This window comes from Diceros bicornis, chromosome 7, assembly GCF_020826845.1.
Source record: "Diceros bicornis minor isolate mBicDic1 chromosome 7, mDicBic1.mat.cur, whole genome shotgun sequence".
Classification (NCBI taxonomy): domain Eukaryota; kingdom Metazoa; phylum Chordata; class Mammalia; order Perissodactyla; family Rhinocerotidae; genus Diceros; species Diceros bicornis.
In genome coordinates, this window is record NC_080746.1 from 31,975,001 (window position 1) to 31,988,993 (window position 13,993).

The 13,993-nt window shown below is 34.1% G+C and overlaps 1 protein-coding gene across 1 annotated transcript in view; it reads right to left on the bottom strand.

Annotated features, from left to right (window-relative positions):
- The window catches only part of DYNC2H1 (dynein cytoplasmic 2 heavy chain 1), a 292,655-nt gene extending 279,377 nt beyond the window's left edge, over positions 1 to 13,278 (bottom strand). Inside the window, exons 1-10 of the mRNA XM_058545326.1 lie at positions 12,997 to 13,278; positions 9,196 to 9,366; positions 8,629 to 8,764; positions 6,927 to 7,045; positions 5,773 to 5,917; positions 4,748 to 4,980; positions 1,664 to 1,798; positions 1,447 to 1,560; positions 1,217 to 1,328; positions 760 to 884 (exon numbers count right to left, since the gene is read on the bottom strand). Of these exons, the coding sequence (XP_058401309.1) occupies positions 760 to 884; positions 1,217 to 1,328; positions 1,447 to 1,560; positions 1,664 to 1,798; positions 4,748 to 4,980; positions 5,773 to 5,917; positions 6,927 to 7,045; positions 8,629 to 8,764; positions 9,196 to 9,366; positions 12,997 to 13,191 (1,485 nt within the window). The 5' untranslated portion in view covers positions 13,192 to 13,278. The remainder of the gene's footprint in view (positions 1 to 759; positions 885 to 1,216; positions 1,329 to 1,446; positions 1,561 to 1,663; positions 1,799 to 4,747; positions 4,981 to 5,772; positions 5,918 to 6,926; positions 7,046 to 8,628; positions 8,765 to 9,195; positions 9,367 to 12,996) is intronic.
- Positions 13,279 to 13,993: the final 715 nt, after the last annotated feature.

The window sequence follows — 13,993 nt, forward strand, 5'->3', positions numbered from 1 at the left end:
AGAGAAATGCCTTTCCTCCACAACTGTACAAAGAACATTGTAGCACGTTGGAAAGCTAATGACAAAATTAGGCAGAATAGTCCAGAAAATAAAACATCAAAAATACAAACTTGAATAAGTAGAATTCTCAAATATGCTAGCCTTTACAACAGTCTATGTCCACTTGCTCTTAACCACAGATTATAACCAACTAACATTTATCATATGAGTCGATTGCAAGACATTGTACCATATATTAATAAGTACATAAGTTTCTTAGATCAATTTTGATAATATTAAAATAATAGTCCTTTAAATCTATAAATTGCTGCCACTACTTTAGGCAATGACTTAATTACCTTTCAAATTTCCCATAACTTCCTTTCAACCTAGAATGATTTACTTACATAAACATACTTGCAGATAGACTTTGCAACTACCAAGATTTTGCAATGACACATTTCAGAGAATTAAAAACGATTTATTTTCAAAGAATTTTTTTAATGCAGTATAAAGGATGCTTTCCTCTTGAATATTTTTTTTAAAAGGGACTTACCTGGAACAATTGCAATTGGAATGATAAATGATTGGATAATTATCTCAATAACCATTAGAATCTCCTCTGCACACTTTTTTAGAATTCTACATTTCACATGAAAATTAGATGGATATGCCAAAGAAAACAGAATGTTTTCACTACAGTTCTAGTGTGTAGAATTTAGCACATTAATTTAGCACATTTTACAATTAGTATTCTTCAATTTTTATTAAAACTAATACCTTCAGTTCCAACTGGCGAACCCAAACTATATTATTGACAACTTCTGAAAGATTTTTGCCAGAAAGTGGTCCAGATGCATCACCAGGAATTCCTCGGCATCGATTCTCAAAGTCTAATCGAAAATCTATAAAATTTAAATCAAATAAATGATTACATACAGTCAGCAAAGATCTCCTAAATGCCTTCCATGTACCAAGCACTATGTCAAATGTTGTGGATAGAAAAATAAGAGTTGGCCCCTTACCCTCAGGGAACTCACCATGTATCAAGTGAGACAGAGAAAGAAATTAAGCAGTTAATTCAAAAAATCTGTCATGTATAACAAAAATAGTAAATTATTCTTCAGCATATAGACATCATAAAATGTAGTCTTAATCCTAAACGGTATAACAAAGAAAAAGTAACCTACAAAAAATATTTTCTCAAGCATACACTATAATTCCTGATAAAGTTTACCTTTAACTGAGTCCACAAGTCTCGCCAGTAAAGTATCTCTTTCTAGCATCAATTCTTTGCTTATAATTGGACGCTTCACCAATTCTTTATATTTCAGAAATGCTTGAAGAAGCTAATATAAAATAAAATAGCTATATGTTCATCCCAAGTAGATTGATTTGGTAAATACACATATATCTCCTAAAATAGCTAAAGGGAAATAATAAAAGTGAAATATTTCAATATTTTACCTGCTGTGGACTATCCTGAATTTCTGATATATAATTTTTCAATTTTCCTGCTATTTTTTGTTCTGCAGGTGCGATAATTTTTTCATATTGAGACACTGCGGCTTTCCATAAAGGCTAAACAAATTAACAATACCATTAGACTTTAATGTTTTAAAAATTTGCTTTTTAAAAGAACAACACAAACAGGAAATTATATAGACAAACATATATACTCAACCTCAGTATATGGATTATATTGCACAGGATTCAGGCCAGTAAAAGGTTCAAATACTCGAGCCAGGCATATGATTTTCTCTTCACTGGCAGGTAAAAAATAGAGAAGCTTCTCATGAATTGTTCTAACAGCCAAGACCTAAACCATAAAATATTAAAACAACAAACTTATTTAAATCTGCACAAATAGGTCTAAAATCTAAAGACACTGGACAAGAATTTCTTTAAATTAAGTTCTCTGAAATAAACAAAAAAGTGAAACTGTAATCTTGAGAATTACTACTCATCAATAATCAAAGTGATTCTCAAAGATAACTGTATCATCGCACTACTATCAATCAGTGTGCTCAAATCTAGTGAAAATATATAAAATCTTAATATTTTTAAACTATGTTTAAAAACTAAAGCTCATTTAAGTAAAGTTTTAGAATCTCTCCTCCTTGATATAGCAAAAACTTGATTTTCATTATTCTGCGTTAAATTGCACTTCTAATAATGAAATGTTATGTTAACAATTCTATTATGTATAATTTACAAACAGCTGGAAAGCAAATTATAGTATTTTGTATATAAAATTTCCATCAACAATCAAAAGTAATCAAAAAGGTTAAGTAAACCTTACTTTACTTACTTACCTACTTGAGTTGGAAATATCAGTATAAACTCATGATTTATTTTTCTCTTGTTAAAAACAGAAATACCACTTTAACAACCCTATCTACTGACAATACCTAAAAACATTGATAACTAAGTAATATTTAGCACTTCCCCAACCAGCATGCTGTTGCTAAATACCATTTTCCACTAAAAAGAACCAGGCTCTTTGGAGAAATGACTAATTCCAGGTATGAGACAGAAAATGTACAAGATAAGCTGGTACATTTGGGGAGGCTTGAAAGTAAGGAAGTTATCAAAGGAATATTGGATTCATGTCAAAATGACAAAGGAGCCAACTTAAAGGGGCACTCACTGCCCAATGATGGAACAATTTGAGTATAACAATAAATACAATAGATTGAAACACATAACATATAAAAACCCATGGGTTCATAATGATACTACTAAAAAACATTTCATTGATCACCTATGAAACTTACTATGACAATAACTAATTGTTCATTGTTCTAAAAAGTGATAAGTAAAAGGAAAGAAGTAATTGTCTATAATGCCATTCCTGTACAAACTATATTTCAAGGTAACTAAAAAATTAATGAGGAAGACAACGAACCTGAAATCAACAATCCAAAGAGGCTTATGCACCCCTATGTTCATTGCAGCACTATTCACCATAGCCAAGAAGTGGAAGCAACCTAAGTGTCCCTCGACTGACGATTGGATAAAGAAAACGTGGTATATATATACAATGGAATACTACTCAGCCATAAAAAAAGACAAAATCGTCCCATTTGCAACAACATGGCTGGGCCTGGAACGTATTATGTTAAGTGAAATAAGCCAGAAAGAGAAAGACGAACACTGTATGATCTCACTCATATGTGGAATATAAACCAACACATGGACAAAGAAGACTGTACGGTGGTTACCAGGGGCGGTGGGGGTGGGCACAAGGGGTGAAGGGAGTCATATATATGGTGATGGACAAACAAAAATGCACAACCCAAAATTTCACAATGTTAAAAACCATTAAAACCTCAATAAAAAATAAAAAAAAATTAATGACGAAGAGTTTTCCCATTATCACTACCAAATGCAGGCAAAACATTAGAATTAGAAAATCACCACTTTGCAACTTCTCATGATCATCAATGGCTGCTGAAATCATTAAGAAAAGGTTGATGGAGAACATTATAACAGATGGGTCAGGCCAATTATACCTGAACCCACAGATCAAACTTAACTCTCTGAATGTGAGAAAATCAGACACTACATGCCTCCTGATGTAACATATAAGAACTATACAGCTCCGCCTATGAAGTAACCTGATTCAAGTGAACTACAAAAAAATTTCTGAGGGGCCGGCCTGGTGGCAAAAGCAGTTAAGTGTGCGTGCTCCGCTTCAGCAGCCCGGGGTTCATGGGTTCGGATCCCGGGCGCACACCGACGCACCGCCTGTCACGCCATGCTGTGGCAGCGTCCCATATAAAGTAGAGGAAGATGGGCACAGATGTTAGCTCAGGGCCAATCTTCCTTGGCAAAAAAAAAAGGAGGATCAGCACTGGATGTTAGCTCAGGGCTGATCTTCCTCACAAAAAAAAAAAAAATTTCTGGGACAGAAAAATAGAACGTTGGTTAGATATAAAAATGATAAGAAATTATTGTCATTTTGTTGGTGTGATAGTGATATTGCGGTTATGTTTTAAGGGTGAAAGTATATTTCTTAGATGGGCTTTAAAAATACTCCAGCAAAAAAAGGAAGGCAGGGAAGACAAAGATGGAACAAGAACTGAATAATGTCAGTAGTTGTAGAAATTGGGTGATGGATACAATGGCATTCATTATACTATTTTACTTCTGTGTATGTTTGAAATTTTTCATAATGAGAACATTTTTCATAATTTTTCAAATGAAATTTGTTTAAAAACAAAACAAATCCCCAAAGAGCTATGGTTCCCCTAAGCATAAAGGGAAAAACTCAGCTTTGTAATCATCACATATTCTAATTTTGCCTGTCCCTTCAAGCTAAAAATAAAAGTTCTATACTGAAACTCATAACTTATGTAAATTAAGCAGCTGTGTCAAATATTTCCACTGAGTACTCCCTAAAAAGCTATGCCTACTTAAAAACAATTTCAATAGCCAAGAGAATATCTGAAGGCTTCCATACATGGACAAGTGGGTTATCTTTTTTACAACAAAGAAGAACAAAATTGACATTCACAACTTACAAACTGAACAGTCACACACTAAAGAAAAAGAAAGGAGGTGGAAACCAGCACTTAGATAGTGCCTACCTGGCCCTGTACCAGATGACTGCCATAAATTATCCCACGTGAACTTGAGCTCTTATTCTCTCCCAAAAGTAATTTCTATCAGATATATAGTATTTATTAATTATAAAATACATTCGCAAAACAAGTGAGGACCTACTTCACACTTAAAGACAAAGATCCAAATAATCAAACGATACCTCTTCAAGGCGTTTGCCAAGTCTGTCAAGCGTTTCAGGAAAATATTTTTCATTTTTCCATGGATGAGGAACATAGCGCTGCCACACCTGACCTGTTAGATGATTACAGGCGGTCACCCACTGTTCACAAATTGAAATACCAGCTTTCAGATTTTCTTTCACAAGATAGTAAGGATCTTCCCACAGGTTCAAAGTTCCCAACTTTTTCTGAACAAATCTTCCAAATGAACCACCTAATAAAACATAAAGCAAACTTTTTAATGGAAATGTCTTTCCTACTGAAAATTTATAGAATACATGCTTATGACAAAACTAAAATAAGATACAAATTAGTAAACTAAGGATTGGTGAAATACCACATGCACACCCTTAGACTAGCACTGTCAATAACAAATATTTTTCAAAAATACACACGCGCACACAGATTTGTTTGTATTTTTGCACCTTTCAATACATCATGTACACCTCTAAAGTGTAGAAATATATATATACATTTTTTTAAAGGCTGCAGAGCCTACTGTATGGATGTAGCATTATGTAACCAATTCTCAATTGCTATTTGTTTCTACTCTTATATTACAAACAGTGCAGCAATAAATATCTTATATATACACCTTTATGTACAGTCTAATATTTCCTAAAGAAGGGTATTTCCTGGGTCAAAAAGCACATACACTTTTAATATTGACAGATAAGCCATTATATATAAAAGAACTTTTCAGGTCATTACAAAATAAAGTCTAAACACATACATGCAGAGGGACTAAAAATCTATGTAAATTTAGTTGTTTTAATGGTCAAAGAATTTGAAACTTATGATTTAAATTAACCAACTATATACAAATATCTATTTAAATAATCCAATATGATTTGCTTTAAAAGTTATGTTAAGCAACAATTATTACATTAAGGAGCATTTTAAGTAATTTAAAGGAAAGCATTTCCTTTAAGCATTTAAAGGAAAAAACATAAAACAAAATAAAACAGGCTTCCAAAATTTCAAAAGTTTATTTCTTTACTAGTACCTATGATATCTAAGAGATGTAACATCCGTGACTCAGGATAATGATCATGCTCTGTCTGTCTCCACACATCATCTACAACATCCCGAGTAGTCTCCACTAGGTCAACTACTTCCAATAAGGATAGACTGTCCAAGTTATAAAACTCCTAAAATCAAAATGCATTAATTTTTAAACATAATCATACTTGTACCATGAGCAATACAGTCAAAATGTTCTCAGACTTTTTCAACTACTACAACTCTAATATCTGCCATATTATTTTCTCCCCCTTTTTCTACCAGATGATATATTACTTCTTTATGCAAATAGTTCTGTAAGTTCACAAACATAAATTTCACGGAAGCCAAAAGAAAAATAAGAATTGCAAAAAGTTTATTCATTTATTTTTACCCTTGGCCTAATTTTCTTTAAATTTGGATTCATTTCTTTTATTTATGCAATAGAGGTGGCCTTAATGTCATATATACACTATCCATTGTAGTTTACATATCTTTATTCCTTCATTTACCGTGTTGCATAATGTAACCAATAATACAATCACAGTACAAGATTTATTATTCTACATTTCATCCTTGTTACACAAAACTTTAAAACCATTTCAAACACTTCATTAAAATGATATTATTGAAATAATACTGGGAATAAATAGAAAATTACTGTATATTTATTTTGAAAAGAAGAGACTTTTTTTGTAACCATACTTTAAAAGGTCACTTATTTAACCTCTCTGTGGAAACATCAAAGAATAATAAATCAAATAAGTATAAAACTAAGACTTTTTATATTTCAGATTATTTCAAAATGCTAATTTGAATAAAGTGAACATTTTTTCAAAAGAACATATTACCTCCATGTGGATAAACCTCTGTTAGTGTATTAGATTTTTGTTTTTCCCTATCCACCAGCAGAAAAGCAAGTGTGTTTGTGAGAAAAATATTTACTAGAGATTAGAATTTAACTTTTTTAAAAGTTTGGATATCTAAGTTGTATCCACGTTAAATACACACCTTAAGTAAACCCTACGACATACGAAGGATATATTTTGTTCACAATCATCAAGCAATGATTTTAAAACAGAGATAAATCTATTGAAAATTGAATTCTAAAGTACTGTTATCAAAAGCCTGATATATAACTATGTATGAATCACATACTCTTGCAATTGTTTCAAATAATTCTTTAAAATAACTGGCTCTTTCTTTACTAGTCTGTTTATTTCCACGATGAGCTTGTTCTATCCAAAACTGGAACTCATCACTTGGTGTAAGAATACCTGAAAAAGTGAAAAGGAAAAAGAAAGAAACATCAATTGAAAATGAAAATCCAGAAAGTTATCTGGTTCATTCACTGATTTTGCATATTTCCTGTATTGTTAAGGATATACAGAAAATCAGTTTTATAATTTCTATCAACAGAAAGTTCTTACTTAAATCCACTGGAAACAATAACAGCACCAAATTTATACTTCACTTTAAGTTTGTTCCTCAGTATGATTCCTATATGCCTTTATAAACCATTCATATCTGTATTGTCAGTCTGAATCTTATATCTACGGGTTTGCTTCTTCAGCACAACGCTTTCCTAAATCTAATTCCAATACCATTCACGCTATTGAATAGCATCCAAATTGGAAATGATTATAATTTAATCAATAAATGTTTGCAGTTTAATTTCAAAATACGAGCAAATTAAAATAATTTTACTTTTAAATTTGCTTTTAAATTTCCCAATGAACTGGACAACCTCTAGCTGCCTAATCACATACTGGAAATAAAAGCACTATTCTTTCTAGGTCTGTGGGGTTCAAAAAGCATATAATTTATTGCTAAAGCAAAGTATAAAACTATATCCATTATTTTAAAATAATAACTTGTGTATGTCATGCATTTCTTATTAGTTGTTCATATGAATAATAATTTATCTACAGCCATAATAAAATTATAATTAGCTTCAGATAAGATACATTTTAAAAATAAAAGTCAATAGTCTATTATCTTTGCAAAGTATACAATTAGGGTAAACCTCATTATTTGTGGATTTACTAATTCACCTACTTGCTAACATTTATTTGTAAACTAAAATCATACTCAGTATTTTTATGGTCATTCTCAGGCATGTGCAGGGGAGTGAAAAATTTGAGTCTCCCTACACATACATTCCCAGCTGAGGCTGAACAAAGTGACACCACCTTCTTGTTTCCTATCTCCTACCGTAAACAAATGTCCTTTTTATAGTCTATTTAGTGCCATTTTTTTTTTTTGCATTTTTGTGCTTTTTGTTGGTGATTTCGCTGTTTAAAATGGCCCCCAAGCGCAGTACTAAAGTGCTGTCAGTTCCCAAGCAGAACACCTTGATGTGCCTTACAGAGAAAATACTTGTGTGAGATAAGCTTCACTCAGGCATGAGTTACAGTGCTGTTGGCCATGAGGTCAATGTTAATTAATCAACAATACATATTAAATAAAGTGTCTTAAACAGAAACACACATAAAACAAGGTTATGTGTTGAGCAGTTGATGAAAATGTTATGACCAGAGGCTCACCGGAACCTAACCCTGTATTTCCCCAGGGAGTAATGGTTCTATACTCGCTAACTCAGTGTTCACGGTGACTTTACAGAATATAACTACTGCAAATAACAAGAATCAACTACGTTTCTATTTCCATGAATTGCACATTGTTAAAGATTACATTTTCCACTTCTCCAAATCCATATAAATCTATTCATTTAAAAGACGCTTAAGCTCAGAGAAGATCTAAAAGTGTGGAAATAAATCTGTGAAGAAATACATTAATTTACTAATGTAATAATAAGTCAATCATTTTGACCTTCTTTGATTAAGCAATGGTTATATACCTCGTGTATCATCTTCCTTAAATTTCAATTTTGATAAGTTAGTGTCTGATCTTCGTAGAACTATACCCAACCCAGATTCTAGTTCACTCAAAAGATTCTGAAGTTTGGGATCAAAGTTTCTGCTCCATTCCTGATCCTAAATAAAAACAGATAAGAGCAAACACTGATCAAAAGCTTGCCAATCAAACTGGCCTCCTAAAACACTGTCGAAAGAACTAAGTCCAAATACATCTGTTTCACTCAAAGCCTGACACTACCTCTATCTCATTAGTGAGAAAAAGAATCTTTTCAACAGTTAAAACTTTATAAAGATCATCTACTGTAGCAATGTAAGAGCTTATGTGAATTGCATTTTATATCTTTCTCCAATTTCTCTTTGTCAACAAAGCTTACTTTAAAATTAAAAAAAATTAAAAACAAATTATATTTTAATTAAAAAACTAAAATACTAATGATACTAACAGTAAATAAAATAATAAATATTTATGTTTGTGTTTATGAAAACATTTATCAAAATATCTAGGTTAAAAAAAAACAATGACCATATAGCTACTTTAATTTACTCACCTTTAACAACATTGGTGCAAATACTTGCCGTATTGCTTGGTAAAGGGAATTTATAGGTGATTCTAACATAGATGAAACAAGAATGTTATTATGTAGATTCTGATCAGTAATTACTTCAGGTCGCAGCTTGAAAAACACCAGCACTTTATCTTTTGTGTCAGCAAAATCAATCTAAAGTGATAAATAAATGATTTTTAATGTTATCTTCATAAAAATTGATATTTGAAAGAAGTGTTTCCCTAAAATGTTGTATCACTGTAATTTTATCCCTTGGAAAAATAATTACTTTAAAAATAATTATAGTGTATTACAACCAATCTAAGAATACCTGGGTTTTAAAATGTATCCCCGCTTACATGTGATTGTATCATAAAGCTACTTTAATAAGTGATTTATACACAGAAAGCACTATACAAATATTGCTAACATACACTGCTAAGTACTCCACTCCAGCCAGATTCAGTAAGACTACAGAGCAAAGCTGTGTGCCCCAGGTAGTGCACACTAATGAGTAGTATACTTCCCCACTCTACTCCAGAAAGTCTATAACGAGGATGTTAATTACCCTCTTATCTGAAACTGGCATTTTAAAAGGTGCTTTTTAAGTTGTATATAAGCTCAAACTACCAAAATGAACTTAGGTTATCTATCTTCTAAAATAATCTTTACCTGACCCAAAAATTTTTCTTTAAAGTATTTGAGCATCAAACTTTATTAAATTGTTGTATAACTAGATAAAATTGGAACTGGTGAGCTAAATTGGAATTCACTAAAGCAACCATGTTTAAAATAGGTCAGCTCACAGTAATTAGTTCATTAGCTGAAAAGCATACTGCCCAAAGCAAGTTTTTGCATTATATATACATTTTCACAGTTGTTATCATTTCTTTTTCCAGGAAACAAAGGCTATGCATTAAAAGAATTTCAAACAAGTTTACTGCTGTACACGAAAAACACCACAGGTGAGTGAGCTTTCATGCTACTTTATTTTGTCCTAATCATTATATTTTTTAGCCACTAGCAAGGAATTGGCATTTACTCGGTATTGCTGCAGTTCTCAAACTTTCATTTTCACACATTAGAATTCTATTGCTAGTATGATCATTTTATTCCAATCACAAGCAAGTGAGAGTAACAAGCTGAAGATATGTAAATTTGAAAAATTCACTCTTTAGTAATTAAATAGTACATACTCTTGTACTTTCCTCCTCCCACCTATCTGAAGAAAGAAAATTAAGAAAATATACATTTTATTATTATACTTTGAAAACAGCAACTATAGTCACTGGCCAAAGCTCCCTGGGGCATCAGTCAGGACAATGAGTTTTGTCCTAGCAAAGTCAGAGCTGAAGCAAAGGATCAGTTGGCTACAGCTGCTCATCATTCCCCGAGAAAAGGAAAACTGAGAATCAGCACTCCTAGCTACCACTCGATTGGCAACCATTATTTCCTCTTAACTCACTATAATTTGATAACTATTAACTCAAGCTGTAAAGTTGTTCTTTTCTGAGGTTGCAAAATACCTCTATCACCTACTGGGATGGATCAGAGATCAGCATACCACAACCTGCTGCCTGTTTTTGTACAGAGCATAAGCTAAAAATGTTTTTCACATTTTTTAAAAAATAAAAAGAATATTTCATGACACATGAAAATTATATGAAATTCAAATATCAGTGTCCATAAATAAAGTTTTATTAGAATGCAGCCATACTCATTCATTTACATATTGTCTACAGCTGCTTTCACACTACAATGGCTGAGCTGAAGTTGCGATAGAGACCTTAAGGCATACAAAATATTATCTGGCCCTTTACAGAAACAGTTTGCTAACCTCTATTCTATAGCATAAACCAGATCACATCTCCCTTTTGCTTAAGATTACCAATGACTTCCTATTTCACCCTAAATGGTGTTCAAAGTCCTAAATGATCAGCCCAGGCCATAATCTTCCACACTCTCCAGTCATTCATTAAACTTCAGCAATCACTCTGGATTTTTTTCCTACCCCTTGAAACTAAGGTGAGATCCAGCTCAGAGTCTTGGTACATATTTCTTTTGCTCAGAACACTCTTCCCCTAACGTCTGCCTACAACTCATCATCCAAATCTCACTTCAAAGGTCACTAATCCAGACAGGTATTCCCTCCTACTCTCTTTTACTGCAGTTCTCCACCCCACTCCCATCATTATTTTAACATTACTCTATTTTCTCCGTAACAGCACTTACCAATACCCAAAATTATGTCACATTATATATCTATGTGCATGTGGTTAGCCTATCTTTGTCCACTCGAATGTTACTCCTTGAAGACAAACTCCGATGTGTTCATGGCTTTATCCCCAGCACCTAGGACAGTACCAGATCCATAGCAGGCACTCAATAAATATTTGTTAACTTATTAAATCATGCTGACTCCCAGACATCTAAAGTGTATCTTAAGACATAACAAAACATTTCAAATATAACTAAAAATCTGTAGCATAATGTATGACTAAAAATAAAATACACTGTTGGGCTCTACCAGTAATAGTATTAACTCAAAAAAGTTACAGCTTCAATTTTCAACACCTAACCCAAGACACATTTTCACATATCCAAACCTCTCTTCATCTTGTTTTCCCATTACACTCTAAACTTTCAGTGGCATTCACAGCAGTGTGCCCTGATTTTATAATTTGTGAGTATATGTCACCCTGGACCACTGGAGTGAGGTTCCGGAAGGGAGAAGCAGGGGGTCCTATTCTGAATTATACCACCTATTAGAGAAGTGGAGTAGTTAACACTTAGGATGTAACCTTTGTGCCTTACTTTCCTCAGCCATAAAATGGAAATAAAAATAGTGCCTATCTTATAGTATTGTTGTGAATATTAAATGAGCCAATACCCATAGCGTGCTTAGAACGGTGCCTGACATAATGCAAAGAGAAAATAAATGTTAGCTGTGATTATTCATCCTTATTAAACCCACCAAGCCTAGCAAAGTGTCTTGCATATATTGAGTTCAAAACAGAAGTTTATTGAACAGAAATGAATTAAATCCAGGACTAAAGATTCATAGTGAACGGGGTGAATGATTCAATCATCCTGTAAAAATGCACCCAATGCTTGCTGTGTGTCAAACACTCTGTTAGACCTAGGGATATGGGTGAACACAAGAGGAAGAGGTTTAAAATGTTTATGATTTGTTAACCTTCATCCATTTACTGGGCCCCTTCAATGTGTGAGGCAATTTTTTACTTTCAGGTTTATATATGTAAGTCCTGATTGCAAATGCAATCATCTCTTAAACAATTCTGCCAGTGGAGGCAGCACTGAAATAAATAAATCAATACATCATACATTGTACATCCGAAAAGAATTTAAACTTTGTATTATATCATTTCGTAAAAGATTTGAATTCCTAACTCTTTCCCCGAGCAACTTTAAACTCAGTGCAGTGCTAACCCAAAAAAGATACACTAGAATTTGCCTCAAAGAACTTCAAAAGGGAGAGAGAGAAAAAAAAATTTTAATAACTAAATAAGGTAAATGTTTTCTTTTCAGTTATAATCCATCTGTAATCTTAAAAAAAAAAAAAAAACTAGAAAAGAATATAATTGTTCTGTTAAGGTGTGTGGACGGGGAACCTCCTTTGGTCAGAGGAGGGAATGCAAGCTTGAGGCCAACGCAGCTAAGGCAGAGACAGCCTTAGGCTCGCGAGGAGGATCCCACGAGGAAAGCTGAAGCAGCACCCGACATCTCTCTGGCTGAGTCTGGGGACGGCAAGAGAGGTCAGGGCACGGGTGGAGAGAACCATACCGTGTTGGAAAAGGAGATTCCGGCGTCGGATCGCTGCACCCTAAGGAGCATCTCGTTCCCGTCATCCAAGAAGTTGTTGATTTCAGGACAGCTGTACAGCAGTGGCTGGTCCCAGGGTTCCGACACCAGTCCAAAGTAATTCTGGGTAGTGGTGAAGATGAAAATCTTCCGAACGTCCCCGGTTCCGCCCGCCATGATTTTGGAGAAGGGAAGCGGGGAGGGAGGGCGGGCAAGAGGGAAGGAAGAAGAAACCAATCGGGAGGGAAACCAAGGGAAGAGTAGAGCTCTGCTCAAACGCGGAGCCCGCCAGCCAGCCCGCAGCGCTTCGCGGTTGCCAGGGGCAGTCGCTATGGCGACGGAGCACTGCGGCCGCGCCGCCGGCGGCGCGCAGCAGACGTTACCATCTCGGGCACGCGCACGCAAAGCTCGGAGACGATCGACCACCTCGGAGCTCCTTAGTTGCTCGCCGCGGTCATCGATTGTAAGGAAGTCGGGCAAGTGTATGTCAGGTCGCAGAACCTGCCTTTTATTTTTTCTTCTGATTTGCTATAACACATAATTAGAAGGGATATAGCTAGTCTTCAAGTGCCGCAGCGCGACCTGGATTTGGGAGGGCTGGGTTTTAGTGCTCCCTCTCCACCTGCCCCCGTTAGCAAACCACTGCGTTAGCGTCAGGTTCCACATCTGTAAAATGGGGAAATCATATCTAGGTTGTAATGAGTATTTTAAGAGATGACTATTTAAAAATCATTTTTTAAAGAGGCTGATAAAGAATAGGAGTTTGATACAGTGTTAATTTACTTCCTCAATCTTCCTGCGCTCCTTTCTGCATTGGTTTCCCACCATCACTTTTATTTTGTTATCCTATTATTAGCTTCAGAAAAATTTAACCAATTTTTCATCACAGCCATTACCTGAACACCCAGCGATATTTGTAAATAACCAAAACATACAATGATACTTGTTAATTTATGTTATAACAAGCACAACTAAATAC